The 19,653-nt window shown below is 48.8% G+C and overlaps 1 protein-coding gene across 3 annotated transcripts; it reads right to left on the bottom strand.

The window, feature by feature from the left end:
• Window positions 1-987: 987 nt before the first annotated feature.
• Window positions 988-15,402, bottom strand: LOC116945281 (olfactomedin-4-like). 3 transcript variants are annotated; one of them, XM_076069025.1, is made up of 5 exons: window positions 9,088-9,239; window positions 8,304-8,462; window positions 7,521-7,702; window positions 5,907-6,029; window positions 988-1,715 (listed from the first exon to the last, which is right to left on the bottom strand). In XM_076069025.1, the coding sequence occupies exons 1-3, from the start codon at window positions 9,148-9,150 to the stop codon at window positions 7,565-7,567; spliced, it is 360 nt and encodes a 119-aa protein (XP_075925140.1). In that variant the 5' UTR covers window positions 9,151-9,239; the 3' UTR covers window positions 988-1,715; window positions 5,907-6,029; window positions 7,521-7,564. The 3 variants fall into 3 exon arrangements, 2 of the variants coding, with proteins under 2 accessions (XP_075925140.1, XP_075925142.1); XM_076069027.1 differs by having other exon boundaries at window positions 5,907-6,001; XR_012942646.1 differs by lacking the exon at window positions 988-1,715 and adding an exon at window positions 15,200-15,402 and having other exon boundaries at window positions 5,054-6,029; window positions 9,088-10,435.
• Window positions 15,403-19,653: the final 4,251 nt, after the last annotated feature.

Genomic DNA, 19,653 nt, shown 5'->3' with positions numbered 1-19,653 from the left:
GTATAAGCAGGACTATAAGCGAATGCCAGCTTGTGATTGGCTATGGGGTTGGGTCCAAGTCGCCTCAACTCCACCCCTCCGCAAGGCTGGAATCGGAAACCCTATTATTCCATTGTTTCTCTGGGAAAAATCGGACTCGATTTACGTTGTTTTGACTTCCTGCACCTTTTCTAGGAATGTAACTTGACGAAGGTGAGAGGCCCTCTTGTATTGTGCAGCTTACAACACTGGCCAGCAGCATATCACATTTTTTTAAATTCCTAGTTGAAGATTGAAAAGATTCGATTTTTGAAGTTTCCGACATGTTTTAATTTGTCTCGGCACACCATTTGGTAGGAAGTGAGTTCCAAGCTTTAGTTAGGCCCAGCAGACAAGAAGGTGCACTCCCCAAACTTGTCTTAACACGCAGGATGTTGCAGTAGTTGCATAGCTGGGCCACCATTTGTTCTTGTTGAGGCGGCTGCATTGTGATTAAAACGCAGTGCACAGTGAGGTTGCTAACCCAAAATGCCCACGATCTCCGATTAGCACGGTTGTCTACGTACGGTGCGAAAGAAGTTCCACATACAGCTGTGCTGGTGACCAACTCCCGCGTAGCGCAAGTTATTTTTTTATTGCCGTTTAAATGGCGTTTAGAACAAATACCGAACTGAATAAACACCAATGCCACATTCACAGCATCCATGCATTTGCTTGTCATAATTGGAGCATAACGTTTGTTTTATATAATTTCTATGTATTTCACACCTGGAGTTTGTCTCGATCTACAAATGGTGCAGCATCATCTATTTTAAATGGGGGGAAAATAACCGATGCACGCTCATTTAAAAAAAATTACACGGTGCAGTATATGCCCTTGGCAGCTATCAATCATACTCCACAGATTGAATTACTTTGTTGACGCTCGCATACAATGAAAACCCTAAGGAACTACGTATTATTATCAATTATATGGGTTTAAAGGTCATATCATAAGTAACCAAATATCCCTGATTATACATGTACAGCTTGTGATCAGCTGGGTTGTAGTTAAGGCTGCTCATCTTTTCCAAGGGCTTTGCAATCACGATGCTCATTAACCTCTCGTAGTTAGTTTTGGTGTCAAAAGCAAAGTAGATCTCTTCAGTTTTAAGGCTGGAGGTGCACGTGAGGTACAGGACTCCACACAACACGAAGCCATTGCTAACTGAGGGTTTGGACTGCGTGGTAGTCCAGCTGCTAATAACAACAGCAAGGTAAGTATAATTAAATAAAGCAAGGGACAACTTCCCACAGACCTTGTTCATCCAGAGAAATCCATATCAGAATAGGTAGAGCCCAGGTAAGGATACAAATTGCTTCCTGACGCTTGGGGGAGATTTACTCTGGTAATTGTAGAGGCTGTCAGGTTATATTTGCAAACAGAGACACCAGTAGAGCATCTGTAAAACATGTGGTTTTTGTACATCATCGCATCCATTCCGTAACCACAATCAGATCCACAAGGGTCTTTTGTTCCATCTGCACATACGTCTGCAGTGCCCGGTAGTTAGAAAACATCTGCATCACAGTAAAGTAAACCTGATTGCTGCTAAATCACCAATACACATCCTCAGGTGCCTTCAGTGGGAGTGGGTCTTTCCCGAATGCACTATATTGGAACGCTGCACCTTGCATGTTCAGAATGTGAACAAATGGTGCGCTGACGTTCTGCAAGCCACTGTGCACGCATGAGCCTGCAAAGAGATGATACAGCACTTTAGAAAATGTTCTTTATGTTTTCATTCGGAGAAAAAGTTCATTGAAATTTCTAATCATGATTTTAAAATGATAAAACACGCATGTATTAATACAAATATACAACTTCAATCTCAGCTACCAGCACAGGAATTGGTAATGTCCATCACGACCAATGGATGAGTGTAACACCATAAACAAGAGCTTACTAAAATTTTGATTTAAAGCTTTCGTGACTGCAGTAATTCATATTCTTAGTTTTTTCGGTAAAGTCACGTTGAAGAGAAACAACAAAATAACAAAATATATATAAAACAATAAAAAATTCTCACGACGTTTCGACCATAACTCAAACGGTCATCATCAGGTGTGTCGGTTTGCATAAATGTATTTTTAAAACGGCACATTTATTTATTTATAAAAATAAAAAAAACGTTGGCGTCACGCGCAGCGATTGGCAGTTTGCCCAGGACTAGTCCATCTATTTTTTTTTTAAAAGAGGAGGGGGGAGACGAAATTTTTTATAATGTATGCTGTCTGAAAGCCACTGGAAGCGTGAACAATCAATCAAGAACTGAAATGATTTATCAAATCTTTCCAATGATTGCTAAGATAGAATCCATCTTCTCGGTTGAAATTGTCTCTGTGCTTGTATATGTGGATAGCCTCATGAACGAATCTCTCATGGAAGCCAGATGGCTTACAAAGAACCTCCGTCTTGGAAAAGTCAATGGCATGTGAGCCTACTGAATTAGAACAATGATCTGCTACGGCCGAGGTGTTGGTCCTACCGTGTTTAAGGTCTGCTTTATGTTCACGAATGCGGTCCGAGACATGGCGTTTGGTTTCTCCAATGTAACTACTACCACAGAGGCAACTTAGTTTGTAGACACCAGGGTATTGTATGTCCGGAATCACATCTTTTACAGACGGAACCAGATCACGGATTTTTATGTAATGTGTTGAAACGGACCTGGATCTTGTGTTTATTCAAGATTTTGGAGATCTTTTTTGTGATCCCAGCAATGTAGGGTAAAGTGATGGTTTTGAAAAGCTCCTCAAGAGGGTTCTTCTTCATGGTTTGAGTGATAGCTTTGCGGATTGTATAGTCGGAGTAACCATTAGCCCTAAGAGCTTGGTGTACGTGCTTGAGTTCACTGCTTATGTGTTCCTGGTCGGATATGCATTGGGCTCTATGATACAGAGTCTTGATGAGAGAATTCTTCTGTGATGGATGGTGGTGGGAATCCGGTTTCAGATAAGCATCCGTATGGGTAGCTTTCCTGTAGACAGAGTGGCTCATTGAACCATCAGGTCTCTTTTTAATTAGGACATCCAAAAAAGGTATCTTGCCATCTATTTCGACTTCCATGGTAAATCTGATGGCTGGGTGTATGGAATTGATGTGGTCGAAGAATTGGTCTAGAGCAGGCCGGCCATGTGGCCAGATGACAAAAGTGTCATCCACGTACCTCTTCCATAAGGTTGGGCGCAGAGTGGCAGTCTGGATGGCGTCAGTCTCAAATTTCTCCATGAAAATGTTAGCTATAACTGGAGAAAGGGGGGAGCCCATTGGGGTGCCCTCAGTTTGTTTGTAGAAAGTTCCATTCCAAGTGAAGTATGTATTGGTTAAACAGTGTCTCACCAGGGGGGGTACCTCAGTGTTTAGTCCTTGATGAACCAAGTCTTCAATGATTGCAATGGTGTCAGGTACAGGAACCTTGGTGAATAAGGAAACTACATCAAAACTGACAAGCAGGTCGTCTGGGGACAGGGAAATACCCTTGATTGTTGATACCAGGTGAGTAGAATTTTGTACCGCAGAGGTGGTCTTTCCAGTGAAAGGACGCAGGATTTCAGACAAAAAACGAGCTAGTTTGTAGGTGGGGGAGCTGATAGTAGAGACTATGGGACGAAGAGGTGTATCAACTTTATGTATTTTTGGTAAGCCGTATAATCTTGGTGGCCTGGCAGCAGAAGGTTTCAACGAAAACTGTTTAGATTGATCAATTAATGCGGTTGAATCAGAAATTATTTTGTTGGTTTGTGTGACGAGGCTGTTGGTGGGATCTCTTTTAATTTTTGTATAACTACCATCATCGAGTAATTCTTTAATTTTGTTGTTGTATTCTATTTTATCCATGATGACAGTAGCATTGCCTTTGTCAGCTGAGAGAACTACAATATCATTCATGAGAGATTCGTTCATGAGGCTATCCACATATACAAGCACAGAGACAATTTCAACCGAGAAGATGGATTCTATCTTAGCAATCATTGGAAAGATTTGATAAATCATTTCAGTTCTTGATTGATTGTTCACGCTTACAGTGGCTTTCAGACAGCATACATTATAAAAAATTTCGTCTCCCCCCTCCTCTTTTAAAAAAAAATAGATGGACTAGTCCTGGGCAAACTGCCAATCGCTGCGCGTGACGCCAACGGTTTTTTGGTATAAATAAATAAATAAATGTGCCGTTTTAAAAATACATTTATGCAAACCGACACACCTGATGATGACCGTTTGAGTTATGGTCGAAACGTCGTGAGAATTTTTTATTGTTTTATATATATTTTGTTATTTTGTTGTTTCTCTTCAACGTGACTTTACCGAAAAAACTAAGAATAAGAGCTTACTACTTTCACTCTTTAAAATATATACAGGGTAATCCACTTACATACACTCCACTAAACTAACAAGAAGACATTTTAGACACACAATTGATATACTGCTGCTCTATGAGGGATTTTGGTCATCATCACAAAGCCACCCCACCTCTACTGCTTCCACCCACCCATACCCACTGCTGTCCCCGGTCACCTCTACCACTGTTGTGCACCCCCCTTCCACAAGCTCCACAAGTCCCTGGTCACCACCACCACTACCACTGCTTTGTGCACACTTCCCCCACACCCTCCACAACCCTCACCACCACCCAAACAAGTCCAACCCTGTGTCTGGATGAAGAGGGGAACCGAAACAAAGAGACGTAGAGAGGGGTCTAAAGAAGGGTGGGTCCTCAAAAGAGAAGGAGCATTGCCAAAGTAGGTAGAGGATGGGACTCGAAGCAACAAGGGGCAGGGTCGAAAGGAAAATGGAGTGTAGGAAGGGTTGGGGTCTCAAGTGAAAAGGGGAGGGTCTAAATAGAAGGGAGCGGAGCCAATAGAGGAAGGGGCAGGCCACAATGGAAGTGGTCGCTTTGTAAAGACAAAGGGGCAGGGCTTGAAGAGGAAGCCCAAGTGAGTGATCTCCAAATAAAACAGGGCCTAAAAAAACAGCAAAACCGCATATCTCAACAAAAATCTGAGAGTTATGAGAAAAAACAATTCCGCATATTGAGGAATGCTCCAACCATGAACTTCCCTCGTGATTTTAGGAAGACAAGCAGATAATAAAATATGTGCAGCAGGAAAGCAAACATGTCGCAGATGCGGTCACAGACCAACTGCTTTTGTTTTAAAGCCACTATAAAGTAGAGGCTACTCGCTAACTTTGGGCATTAGAGCAATGATCCACTAATTGTCATTGATATGGCGGAGCATATCAAAATAATAGACCAACTAATACACGAAAATGTTTAATGTTGATGCGGTGTGCAGCGCATTACAACAGGAATCGGCAGCGCGATTCTGCTAATCTGGAAAAAAGCTGCAGATTACAGAGGAAGCATGACACGTGACTAGTAGCTAAGGTAACTCGCAGTAAATGTGAGGATTATGAGGTTTCAAATTTTTCTAATTCCCAAGAAGTGCAATCTGCCATTTGGGGTCGATATTGAGCGATTTAGCAGTTTAAAATATTGCTATACAAGTCAAAAAAATGCAAACATTATTTTCTATTAAGCACAACTAAGATGTGCAGATGCAACAAACAAATACAAAGTAAAAAAGAGCTTAACTCAGAATTTCCCAACAGCTCGACCCCTGCAGCTCTGAAGAACCATGGCCACGTCTAATGTTCGTGGTTGGCTGTCCACAGAGTGGAATCAATCTGCCACGGTGTGCCACGGATTGCAGGAACGATTGCGAACAGCCAATAATCCGCAAATTATAGGGATTTACGGATTATGGCATCGCAGATTATTGTATTTCTGCTGTATTTGAGTTGCACTTGTATTGCACTTAACCCTACCCCTATCTACTGCAGTGGACGTATAGGTTGAAGAGAACCACTGATATATGGAGCTCACCTATGGGGGGCTGCTGGCCAGGATTGCTGCCGGGGGGCTGGCCAGCATTAGAGGCCTCCTCTTGGCAGTCCTGCAGCTGCTTGCGCAGTGTCCACCTGGCGTCGGATGAGCAGCACGTTGTTCCTGTCATTGCACGTGACAAGTCAACTGTAGGGGCAGGGCTACCAAATGTCTGGGAGACTCAACTGGGAAATGTGCTGAGCTGGTAGGGCCCTCCCTCCATCAGCCCACCCACTTTTACATAACCACGCCCACTCACTCACTATCCCCGCCCATACAGATGGTTTTCCGCACTCTGTCTGGCATTTGAGAACTAACGGGAGTGCCAGGAGAACAACCCTCACAAAGCGATAACATCAACATTGTATCCACGCAAGCCATATTCACGCGGTGCCTTATTTGACAGTAGAAGTAGTGAACTATAATTCCAGTCCAGATATATTTTAATTGAGCTGCCTGCATCTGCCTTCACATGAAACTGCTAAATCCACCACTACATAGCAAGTTCTGTTTTGAGTTGCTGCACTGAACATTTACAACAATTAATAGTATTACGGTTCTTTCTCTGAAAGAAAATTACTTTTCATAAAAATATGGCACATATTACATTTGTATAATCAATAATTAAAACGTTCATTTGGAGGAAACAATGCTTAAAATTATAACCTCAGGCAGCTCTAACAAAGTATTTTTTATTTCAATTCTTGTTTTGTTTACATAACCTACCAGTTTATTTTATTACATCATACAGTAAACATGATATTCACTTTTTTTTCAAATATGTGAATGGTTAATACTTGGAAACTGCAACCCTTTAACCTCCTCCCCCCATACATCCAGGACCCCCAGGCCCAGTGATCCTGGGACCCACACCGTGTCAAATTACATGAAAACTCCATTAACTAACATGTCACGTGTGAGCCACTTGACTACCCCTCTTGTGTTCATTAAAATAGGAACCCCCGACCCTGAGAAATTCCAACAATAGACTCTGCAATTAAGCACGTGTATAACCTTTAATGGTGGGCAGTATGTTTATTGTGGAAAGTGCGCTTGTGTGGTACACGTAAATAAATATCAAAGAGTATTGAGACCTGAAACCCTTTCTACACCCCGATAGGAATTAAGACAAATGACGTTAAAACATTATCTCCAGGTACAGCAGTGATGTAATAAATCATTGTGGTTTTACATAGTAACAATTCCTCATCCCTATGCAAGTAATTTCACATTTTCACGAGCATTAACACAACCATTTCGTGCATGCAGTAGAAAGTCCAGTACAGGTTTTCCATGTTCAGATACCGTGTACAGATTTCACAGAATTTATGAAAATGTTGAAGCAGTTGCTGTAACATGTTGAAGCAGTTGTTTTAACATTTCCCTCACAAATTGTCTCATGAAGTTCAATTCAGCTCTCTATGAGAAGCCATCCAACAGTCCAGCGACTGCAAGAACTGCTGCCTCCGCATTCCAGTGATCCAAGTACTCCCCTTTTTACGTGCCACCTTCAACTGCAAAACCTGAGTCTGCAAACCTTGCCAAAAGGAACTGTGGCCATTGCTGCACCCCTGATGGAAACAATTGTTTGGCTTTGCAACAATCGTGACTAACCGAGAGGTGTAGACGATCGAGAGTGGCGCTGGAGACGTCCAGCTTCAGCTGCTGTACCAGCTGCTCCATCTTCCTGATCTCCACCCGTAGCGGTCATGCCCCTGCTCCATTCGCTCCACACGCACCGTCAGGTTCCGCAGCAGCGCCGTGTAGCGCACCAGCGTGGCGTGGTTCTCTGCCACCTGTAGGCGTAGTTTGAATATTATCTCCTTCCAACGCATTTCAATCGATCTTTTACAAGTGTTGACTTAATAAACAACGAATCATATGAAATGTACGGGACTGTGTTTTTGGCAGTGCTGTATTAATTTCTATATATAAACTTAGCATGACTATATCAGCATGGTTGGCTAAGGTACGGTGCGAAAGAAGTTCAACATACGTACACAGAAAGTTTGCTTCCTCAAGGAATCTTTGAGGACAGTTAGGTTAATGCCTGGGTTTGATCAAATACTGCTCAGGGCCCCCACAAATATATGAATTGCTTTAGAATGGCTGAAATACAACACTCCCACGCAATGATGAGCTCGACAGACAATTTAGTCATGACAGCCAAATCCTCAATGGCTATGACTCACAGGAATTTAGTTTTCCTCATTTACCTCTACAAACCACATTCTATTTCATGTGCACCTGTGGTTTAATCATGAGCCTGCGTGCTTATTAGGTTTTAGAATTGTGTGAGTTATTTACTTGCTTGCTTTTCGCTCTGTGCAGTGCCTTGCGTTTCATGTTGGCTTAATGGGCAATGTTTAAGCTCCTGGTGAAATAAGAAGAGGTCACCTTCTGTGACTCCACCGTGAAGGCCGTGGCAATCGTCTGGGTGCTGAGCTGCAGCTGCTCCACCATGTCGGCCGGGAAGACGGGGTCCGGCAGATAGACGTTACACACGCACTGGCCCTCCGCATCCCGGGAGCCGTTAGTGTAGGTGCCAGGGACCAGCTTTGAAGAGAAGACCACAACGTGAAAGGACATCACACTCAAACTCGCATACTTTAAACATCACAATTGCATATCCACCGCAATATTTAAAGAGGTATTGTTCCCAAAGTTTATACAAATTCATTTGCTTAGTAGACGACAAGAACACGAGAGATAGCGATGGCTTGGGGAATCCTTCATCTACCAGTGGATCGATCATGTCTGATGGATATTATACACGTAGAATGCAAAAAATGTCATCATTAGCTATTAGCCATCATTCATCCCGAAAGTTTTAAGGAAACCCGCGCTTAACATCAACCAGGTCTATTTTAACACACAGCAGCACCAATTCCAGTATATATCTATTATATTTATACTGGTAGGAACGAAGTTGTAAACTGAGTGTACCAGCCTGCAATATATTAATGCGTCCGTCCGTCCGTCCATCCCCTTTCAATACTTTAACGAAGTGAAATCTCGTGCTGTTGGGTGTAAAAAAAATTCCAATGTTCCTACCAGCCCACCCTGCAAGGACCTGTTTATAGTTGCGGTTACTTGTCAGATGCCTACTCCAGTCGACCAGTGACCCAGTATATATTCAGTTAGACATTGAGCCTGGCCTGCAACAGCGCGCATAGCTTACATAAGTGGAGCAAGCGAGCTCCTGGAAGAGAAGACCGAGGACGATGCTGAGCAGTGCCTTCATCGTGACTGCTGGATGAGCTACAACTGTAGTAGTGTCCAGGTGCTCTGGTCTCGTATTTATCAGAGTGCCACTCCCATGCCATCCAAACACCCTTTGTTCTCTGTGTAGTGGCAGCTGTCACGGGGGAATTACCCCATGGAAAACATTTTTCATTGAGGTCTAAATGAGTGCTTAAAGTACTGGGGAGATCCACATTTAAAACAAATAGGAGATAAGTTAATGGTTAAATCTTGAGTTAAAGCTTTCGTGACTGCAGGAATTAATATTCTTGGGCCTTTGGGTAAAGTCACGTAGATAGGTTCAAAGAAAATAAAAAATAACAAAAAACTACAACGTTTCGATCACAACACAAGCAGTCGTCTTCAGGGTGGAAAAGTGCTGTCCCTCATTCTTTGGACTAAATGATCTCAGAACTAGCCCAGCGTTATCCACTTCTGTGAACTATTCTCTAGCACGAGGCAACGCACTGCTTTGTTAGAGACACGAATAAGTCTGTCAACAAGCGTGAACGCTCGCGATCGCGGGCTCTCACGAGTCCGGTCCATCGGGAATGCGCGCCGCTCACGCAGAGATAGCTCTTTGGAATAGCAACGTCGCTTTAAGTGTCAAGCAAAAATGGCTGAGACTCAAGCATGGGTGAGGAACGTCTCCCACAGGCGACCGCCTCCAGCTCCTCGGGTTTGGAGACCCCCGGTGAAACTGCGCTGGCCGCATCGCCGCACATCTCTGGCGGGCAGGAGCAGCAGCAGGAGTAGCTGGAGCAGCAGCAGCAGGAGTAGTTGGAGCAGCTGGAGCAGCAGGAGTAGCTGGAGCAGCAGGAGTAGCTGGAGCAGCAGCAGGAGCAGCAGCAGCAGGAGTAGCAGCAGCAGGAGCAGCAGCAAGAGCAGCAGCAGCAGGAGTAGCAGCAGCAGGAGTAGCAGCAGGAGCAGAAAGAGCAGCAGCAGGAGTAGCAGCAGGAGTAGCAACAGCAGCAGGAGCAGCAGCAGGAGCAGCAGCAGCAGGAATAGCAGCAGCAGCAAGAGCAGGAGCAGCAGCAGGAGCAGCAGCAGGAGTAGCAGCAGCAGGAGCAGCAGCAGGATTAGCAGCAGCAGCAAGAGTAGCAGCAGGAGCAGCAGGAGTAGCACCAGCAGGAGTAGCAGCAGCAATAGCAGCAGCAGGAGCAGTAGCAGCGGAGCAGCAGGGTAACCGTGGGATGCGGATCATTGACGGCGTCGATTTGGGGTCCTGTTGAGGCCGGCGCTGTGCACTGCTCAGCAAGATAGGACGGAGCAGATTGGTACAGACCCTTGTAGATCAGAAGCAGAATCTTTATTTGATCACTACAAACAAAACAAACAAAAATACAAAGGATCCCCCCCGTATAGCCTTAACAGACTGTAGGGGCAAGTGCTGTTGGCGAGCACCTATGAAGGCCGGCATGGCACACGAGGGAGTCGGTGGCCAGCACCACGCCCGGTCATCTTTGTCTGCCTCGTGGCAATGTTTACACATTGTACCAGGCCCTCATTTCAGGCTGAGTCGACCTAGGGGAGGCCCGATACCGGTTCAGTTAATCGTCACCGGTGGTGGCCGTGAGCGGCAATCGAACTCGGGTCGCTGGGTTCGTAGCGCAGCGTAGCGCTAAGCGCTATACCACCGCTACACTACCGCTACACCACCGCTACACCACCGCTACACCACCGCTACACCACCGCTACACCACCGCTACACTACCGCTACACCACCGCTACACCACCGCTACACTACCGCTACACCACCGCTACACTACCGCTACACCACCGCTACACCACCGCTACACCACCGCTACACCACCGCTACACCACCACCCCCCAACTTCATCACTGCACACAAAGACTCCTCTTTTACTCTTGCACCATGTAGAAGGGACGAGCGCTCTTAGCGAACTTGCAGTAAGGCCACCGTGGCACACTGGGCTGTCTGTCGCATTACATCCAACCACCTTTGTTTTCCCAGTGCAACAGGTACTCATTTTAGGCTGAGTCTACCTACAGCCGGACCAAGGCAGGTTACAGAACTACTTCTGGAGTCTCTTCAATCCATAATCCCTTAGCCCACACTAGATGATGCGTCCTTACTATGCAATGCGTGTTTCACCACGTCAGTCGTCTGATATACTTACATACTTTAGTTTACATACATGGGCAAATGGACGGGAGAAAATAGTAAGGTTACATCATGAGCAGTTATTGTGCTGTCATTGGTGACCAGATTGAGACCATCAACTCTGATTAGCACGGTTAGCTAGTACGGTGTGAAAGGAGTTAAACATACATACGTACACCTCACCACATCACTCTGACGCAGACATTAACCGGCGGAACTCCCAAACCAATCTCCCAAAGCAATGGACTCTTCAATTAAAAAATAAATATCTTTAAATTATCGGAATCAGAATCTTTATTAAGATCGGAGGAATCTGATGAGCTATAAAGATATTTTTCAAAGATATCCAGTAGGGGCGGGTCGGAAAGTTAATTATCATTCAATACGGCTGCTATTTTTACAAGTCTAATCTCCTTTGAGTGATAATTTCGAAGCTGCAATGTGTGTTCATCGTGGTGTCGTCAACACGGTCTTACAAAGTCAAGGTGGGGGGGTGAGGGGGGCGCTGATCTCAAATGCCGACATTCCACATTCCTGTGGAAGAGACAAATTTCTCCAGAGTTCAACTGCTGCTACTAATGCACACCGCAATTAAGAATGTACAGCCCCTCTGTCAATCCACTCCCACACCGTGTAAGTTATGAGGGTTATTTGACCATACTTCACCACGCTGGTCAAGTGTGGTTTTCTAAATGGAAGGGGTTGTTGGAGGTGGCCTGGAACCGGTTCAGATGTCACTCGCCACGGATATTTGGCCGTGGCATGGAATTAAACTCAGGTCGCCAGGTTCATAGTGCAGTGCGCTGACCACTGCGTAACTGCTCCACAAAGAACACAAGGTATGGGATTTTGGAAAGGATGGCATGGCACTACTGCTCTAAGCAGCCTGGGCCAGCTTCCATTCCAATGAAATCGACTGCCTTGAAGGTGCACGCTGGAGCCGGGCACCAGAGGGGAAGCTGTCGCAGTGGATGGCGACTACGCCTCACCTGCGATGCGATGCCACTGGCCGTCGCACAGCGAGCGCGTGGGGGAGACCGTGGCGGAGAACTCCTCCACGCCATCGTTAGCCAACACGGTCACCTGCAAGCGACACGCAAGCACAAAAGACAAAGATCCCCCCCATGTAGGGGCGAGTGCTCTTTAGCGAGCCCCTATGAAGGCCGGCACGGTACACGAGGGGGTGCGTGGCCAGCACCACTCCCGACCGCCTTTGTCTCCCTCAGTGGTCGATGTTTATACACCGCACCATGTATTCATTTGAGGCTGAGTCGACCAAGGAGAGCAAGCCCAGGACCGGTGATCGGCACTGGTTTTGGCCATGAACAGGAATCGAACTCGGGTCACTGGGTTCATAGCGCAGCGTGCTAATCGCTACACCCACCACTCCAGAAGCGATCTGGCCCCAAATGATAGCTCAACGAAGTGGCTTATCACGTGGAAATGTATAGCAGCTAAAATACTTTAAACTCATATCGATTCAAATTGTGGAGGGAAAAACCGGAAGACCCGGAGAAAAATCCACGCGACCACGGGGAGAGAGAACATGCAAACTCCAAATATACAGGCATCAGGGTAGGTATGAAACCCACAACCTCCTGTATACCAGGCGAGGAAGTTAACATCTCGCCACCGTGGCACCCCCGGCATGGGAAGGCCTTCTTCCAACAGCAGATTGGCACAGGGCTACAACACACAGGCCGGGACGGTTGGGCAAGTATCAATCGCCGGAATGTGACAGCGGCCGTTTCCGTGCCGCGTCTATCCTGGAGCCCGTGCACCACGGGCGATCACCTGGCCACCGTGAAGGTAGAGGGCGAGGTATCGCGCGGCGCCCGGGCAACCCAGGTGCAGCAGCTGCCCCGAGGGGTGGTGCGGCCGGGATCCTCCAGCGCCAGATCCAGCTTCGAAGCCACCTCCATGGCCTCGTCTGCAGCGCCAGAGGGAGTGTGTGTGTGTATGTTGAACTTCTTTGTAACCCGTACGTAGCCAACCATGCTAAACGGAGGTGCAGGGGAAGGACAACAAACCAAAACACAAAAAGTTATAAAGAAATAAGTTCGTCAATCTAGATAATTTATAAGTGCATAGCTCCATTGGCTTCCTAATATCGGAAGAGCGTTCCAGACGGCCGCAGAAGTGCATTTGAACGCACACGATGTGTTGACCGTCTCCGTTCGATGGGTGGCAAAAAAGTGCAGTGATACCAACAACTGTTGGGGCGAGCACTGTTATTGAGCGTCTATAAACGTTGACACAGCACACAAGGAGGCGGTGTGGCCAGAGCCACACATTCCCAGCGCTGATGTTTTACACACCGCACCGGATGCTCGTTTAAGGCCGAGCCAACCTAGGGGAGGCCCCAGACCGGTTCCGATATCTGATATCGCTCTCTAACGTTTGACATAGCCAGGAATTCAACTTACAATGCCGGGTTCGTAGCGCGGTGGCCACGGCCATGAATTTAACTCGGGAACGCCAGGTTCAAAGCAGCGATTCATAATTTACTTTGACAAGTGAAACATAAAAAAAACAATATATCCGCAACAATAACAGCAAAATAACGACACCGCTGCATGTCGTGACGCGGCGAGGCGACAGCATGACGACACCCGCGTGGGGTTCGCTGTGCTGCATCGCGTGGTTGAACTTCTTTTGCTCCGTACGTAGCCAACCGCGATAATCGGACTGTGCGGGGCAAGGACGGTTGTTCCCTCCACATTTAGAAACGTGCGTTTAAACAGATTATTTGATGTTTGGTTGGGGCCGAGGGAGCGGGGGGGTACGACAATGCCGGCACGGCTCTCTCACCCAGCAGCACGTGGCCTCCTTCGTGCGAGAAGAACACGCCGGGCGTCGTGGGCGCGGAGGTGCAGGGCGTCACGGCGAAGCGGCGTGCTGGCTCCCCCAGGGGCGCTCCCTTGAGCCGGGCCCCGTGCACGCAGCCACGCAGCCCGGCCCTCCAGCGGCCCTGGGGTGGGGGGGGCGGTGACGGCACACCCGGGGCGCGCGACGCCTCCCGATAGAACGGCGCTCCGCCTTCTCGGCCCGCGTGGCTACCGTCAGCGCCACGTCACGTGCTAATGCAAGACAGGAAACAAATGCATTACAAGCGCAAAACAGAGCTACATACAAACAACACCAAACACCGGCATTGACTCGGCCTTGAACATGTGATCTCTCTCTCTCCACTGTTAATAACACAAAATAACTTTGCGCACCATTGTGAAGAACATAACAAAGATAAATAAGCAGACAATTCGTTCTCCTTAACGTATTTGATTAACGGAAAAAATAAATGTATGGATTTGTACAGATCTCATCAGCCGCATCGTGGCCTTATGGAAGTGAATATAATTCTCACGTGGAAGGGCGGATGGAAAAGTGCTGCCCCTTATTCTTTGGACAAAAGTATCTCAGAACTAGTTCAGCATTATCCGCTTCCGCGGGCTATTCTCTAGCAGGGGGCGGCGCACTGCTTTGCGAGAGACACCAATAAGTCTGTCAACGAGCGGGAGCGCTCGCGATCGTGCGCTCTTACGAGTCCGTTCCATCGGAAATGCGCGCTGCTCACACGGAGTAGCAGCGCCACTTTAAGTGTCAAACAAAACTGGCTGAGACTCAAGCATGGATGAGGAACGTCTGCCACAGGTGACCGCCTCCAGTTCCTCAGGTTTGGAGACTCCCGACGAAACTGCGCTGGCCGCATCGCCGCACAAGGCTTGCGGGCGGGAACGGGAACAGGAGCAGCAGCAGGAGTAGCAGCAGCAGGGTTAGCAGCAGCAGGAGCAGCAACAGGAGTACCAGCAGCGGAGCAGCAGGGTAACCATGGGTTGCGGATCATAGACGGCGTCGATTTGGGGACCTGTTGAGGCCGGCGCTGTGCACTGCTCAGCAAGATAGGATGGAACAGATTGGTACAGACCTTGTAGATCAGACGCAGAATCTTTATTTAGACTGCAGGAGGAATGTGATGAGTTATGAGGCTCTTTTTCATAGATGTCCAGTAGGGGTGGGCCAACAAGAAGAGCAGGCATGGTTTGTAAATAATCCTATGGTTTGATGGGTCACCAATGTAACCCATCTCGTATTGGGAACGTTATCGGATAAGATTTCCGCTTTGGAACTCTCAGGCGAGCCGTGCCATTTGACACAGCCCCGGGGGGAAGGTGGATGTCCGGTGGTGGCACAGCCGGAGGCGCCATCGCGACAGTCCACCGTTTCACGGAGTGACACTGACGGCACAAATCGCAACAAGACTCGGAATAAAACCCTCGAATCGGGCAAAACGCCCCGACACAGCACAACGAACGTGGGCGGCTTTCTACCTGCAGGTGTCGCCGGCCCGTGCCGCTCGCGACGCCACCCAGGTAGAGCGGGGAGCGCAGGCCGAGCTCCGGGCCCCTGCGGCGTGTCGGGGCGGCCTTCGCCGCCGAGCCGTCCACGTTCAGCTCCCCGTGAGCCTCGGGGCCCACCACCACCTCCCCCTGCGCGACACGAAGCGGCGGACCGGCGGGCAACGTCACGCCAGCGGGTTGCCACCTCTGGGGTGCAAACGCAACCGGGGCGCATCACGATGTCACGTCTAAAGTGATGTCCAGATCACTATGAGCATCGAGGCCCACAGGGCTCCCCCACTACGCTGCTTTCTCTGTCTATACGGCTAGAAGGGAGATGTTTCGACTGTTGTAAGTAATGAGCTCCAATGTGTAACATCTGCAAATAACGGACTGCATTCACCATCAGCGGCTGCTGGGACAAGGGCTGCGCCTCCAGGTGCATGTCCAGGTGCCGCCCGTCGTCGTCCTCGCCGCTGGACGTGTACGCGAGCAACCCGTTGTTGGCGTCGGTCTTCAGCTCCAGTGAGGTGCCTGTGAGAGGCGCAGAGGGCACCGCCAACGTTGCTCACACACTAAAACTACACTATTTTTTATTTGACCAGGTAAGGTGTCCTGAGCTATATAGCTCTTTTTCAGAAGTGACCCGCTTAAACACTCACAAATACGCCCACACACACACACACTCTCCCACGTACACAAACTCCCACATAAACATTCACCCACGTAGATCTAAAACTCATTCCTTTAGAACTGCTTTTTGTGTTTAGTTTGTTGGCCTTTTTCCCTGCGCCTGGGACAAGCACGGTTGACTACGTACGGTGCCAAAGAAGTTCAACACACGTACGTACATTTCCACACTTCGTCAGCTGCGATGGATCGCGCTGCGCATGCGTTTCCCCCACGAAAGGCGGTCGTGCGTGGCTCCGGCATCGGCACTGTTGCCGCCCTGCCCCCGCACGCCCCCTGCGTGTCCCCCCCACGGCCCCGCACAGCCATCCTCGCCGGGCCACGCCGGCACACCGTCCTGCACGGGCCTCAGGTGCCGCGCTGATGAACCCTGGCCACACGGTCACCACCGGTCACCACCAGTCACCACCACAACCGGCCATGGTCACCACCGGTCACACAGTCACCTGTCTCTGTTTATTGTATTACCGTACTAAATTACCAGCATAAGTCTGGCCCCAGTTTGAACAATGGAGGAGGTGGATCATTTCTGTGGACGGATCCAAAACAGTTGTGGATATTCCAGACTTTTATAGCAAGGACCCATCTCTGATGACTAAGTGTTGAAGATGACAATGATATTGACGACGATGACAATGCTATCGACGATGATGTTGAGGATGATGGTGACGATGACTTTGTACGACGCGCGAGTGTGATAGCCACGTGTCCCCGTGGCGCTGCAGAGACACAGATGCACATACGCGAAGACACAGACACACGTAGAGACACAGACGCACATGCGCATACGCGAAGACAGACACACGCAGAGACACAGACGCACATGCGCATACGCGTAGACACAGACACACGCAGAGACACAGACGCACATGCGTGTACGCGCAGACACAGACACGCAGAGACAGACGCACATGCGCATACGTGCAGGCAGACAGACGCAGAGACACAGACGCATATTAGTATACGTGCAGGCACAGACACACGCAGAGACACAGAAGCACATGTGCATACGCGTAGGCACAGACACACACAGAGAGACACAGATGCGCACACACGCAGGCAAAGACGCACACGCGCAAGAAAGAACGACAAAGTCACACGAACACACGCACACACGCGCTCGGAGGGGTGCACACGCATCGAGCTTGTCTCTTCTAAAAAACCAGAGCCTGCGGTGGCAATACGGAAATTCCACGTTCCTATGGCCAAGACAGGGGAGGCCAAGGCGGCACCTGGAGGAGTTGCACAGAGCGAAGAGGTAAATGGTTGGAGCCTTCGTTGTATCCGGCGCTCATGGTCCGCAGGGTGTCCTCTTTGTCTTCAGGACCACCGCCCCCTCTTGAGGGCGATGGACAGAATCTCACCCTGCCCACACACACAGACTGTTGGGATAAGTGCTGTTCGCGAGCACCTGTGAAGATCAGCACGGCACACAAGAGGGTGAGTCACCAACACCATGCCCGACCACCTTTGTCTTCCTAGTGGCGATGTTTACACACCGCAACAAATACTCATTTTAGGCCAAGTCAACCCAGGAGAGGCCCAGGACCAAATCAAATAATCGTCACTGCTGTTGGCCGTGAGTGGCAATCGAACTCAGGTCGCTGAATTCGTAGCGCATTGCGCTAACCGTTGCACCACCACTCCCCACGATGCACCACTCCCCGCAGTCACCTCTCGATTAGCCTGGGTAAGAGTGTTAAAGGCTGTATGGGGGACCTTTTGTTTTTGTTATTGTTTGCAGTGATCAAGAAGGGCAACATGCTTCACTTAGACATGGATGGGGGATGTGAGCCGCGTCAAGGGCCCGGTGCCCAGGCTGCTCACACACACACACAGCAGGAGCTGCACGTTGGAGGGCTGCCCCGTGAGTCTCTCCCCACCGCACCACTATCACCACAACCACCGCCACCGCGCGTAACACGTGACAGGAGTCACCGACCGTTGATACTGGGGTGGGTGGTGTGGCCGGCTTCAGGCCGGGCCGGTACTTGCAGGGAGTAGTAGAAGAGCAGGCCGCTTGGCTGCATGGTGCGGAACGTGAGCCCCGTCTCAGCACGGGGAAGGGATCCTTGACGGCCAGCGACATGAACCCGTCGCCCGCCAGGAAGGCCTTGCGCGACACCTGCACGCCGAGGTCAGAGGGGGTGCGAGCGCTTGAGAGGCCGCGGGGCTAGCGGCGAGACCTCGGGGAGCACGGTTGCAAGTCGAGCGTCTCGGCTGCACGCGAGGGATGCGTGACAGACGCATCGTAAAGGTTTTTGGGTTAGATCTGGAAAATCGCCCGATGACCTGGTTGTTGTTGTAATCGCCAGGGAAAACGTCACAGTACTCGAATTGTGAACATTGCGGATTTACACACAAACAACAAAACCAAGTCTGCTGAAGTAGTCACTATTTGGCACGTTTTGTTCACGTGACAAACCTTACTAATTGGCCATGTCGGGTGGTGGTGGGTTAATGACACATTTATATTCACGCGGTCTATCCCAAAAATCCTTTACTATGATTAATATTGGTCGCGAAAGATTGCGTAACCCTTTCTTTCTAAACATTGTGTGACGTTACTCTTCTAACGAGACGTTTCTTTCTCGGAGGTTTTGCGAGCATGTGAGCTCTACGCACATTTTAGCGGGTTCAAAGCGTGAATCACATCTCATTGGGCGGCTACAAACCGACAAGTTGGGAGACTTCCAGTGACAATCACCTGGGTTCAGTTACGCAAACATTTGATCCTTCTAAAAACGAAATAACTTTTTTTTAACTAAGCTATTTTTATTTCACCTGGCCACAAACGACAACTCAACAAAAGTGGCTTACAAAGTGGACATTTATAGCTGCAAAATACTTTAAACGCACGTTGATTGTAAATGTGGGAGGGAAATAAACTGGAGGACCCGGAGAACGAAGGGCAAGGTGCGGTGCGCGTACCAGCACGTCGTCTGATCAGCTGGCGCTCACTCCGATCATCTGTTCCTTCTGCAGGTCCAGGTTGGTGTCCTGCACCTTGAGGCTCAGGAAGCAGCACTTGAGCCCCGTCTCCGTCGTCACGTGGGTACGGCTCCTGCGAGACGCGACGACACCAACCCCGTGGGGGTCAAATCTGTGCCATCGATCACCGATTGTGACGTACTTCCAGGACAGTCGTATGTAGTCTCAGGAGCACTATGGGTGATTTAAACTCTAACGTTGGCTGCTGCACCCCTTTCACTAAGAATGCAATGCAACCCGACAGATTCACCACCAACCACTGGGCAGACACCGGGAGTGCGCTACGATAGAGGCCCATTGCTGGTAACAGACTACGAGTGCCACACACCCCTTCCCCCTAACTCTCTGTAAAATATGAAGT

This window comes from Petromyzon marinus, chromosome 23, assembly GCF_048934315.1.
Source record: "Petromyzon marinus isolate PM22_M1 ecotype Great Lakes invasive population chromosome 23, UKy_Petmar_22M1.pri1.0, whole genome shotgun sequence".
Taxonomy (NCBI): domain Eukaryota; kingdom Metazoa; phylum Chordata; class Hyperoartia; order Petromyzontiformes; family Petromyzontidae; genus Petromyzon; species Petromyzon marinus.
The sequence above is the reverse complement of the archived record's forward strand: the minus strand, read 5'-3'. Positions and strand labels throughout refer to the sequence as shown.

Coding starts and splice junctions, on each gene's coding strand:
- LOC116945281 (XM_076069025.1), bottom strand. CDS start 9,150: ATGAAGGCACTGCTCAGCATCGTCCTCGGTCTTCTCTTCCAGGAGCTC. Junction 8,463..9,087: donor AGCTCGCTTGCTCCACTTAT/GTAAGCTATGCG, acceptor TTCTCTTCAAAG/CTGGTCCCTGGCACCTACAC. Junction 7,703..8,303: donor TCACGGTGGAGTCACAGAAG/GTGACCTCTTCT, acceptor CTACGCCTACAG/GTGGCAGAGAACCACGCCAC.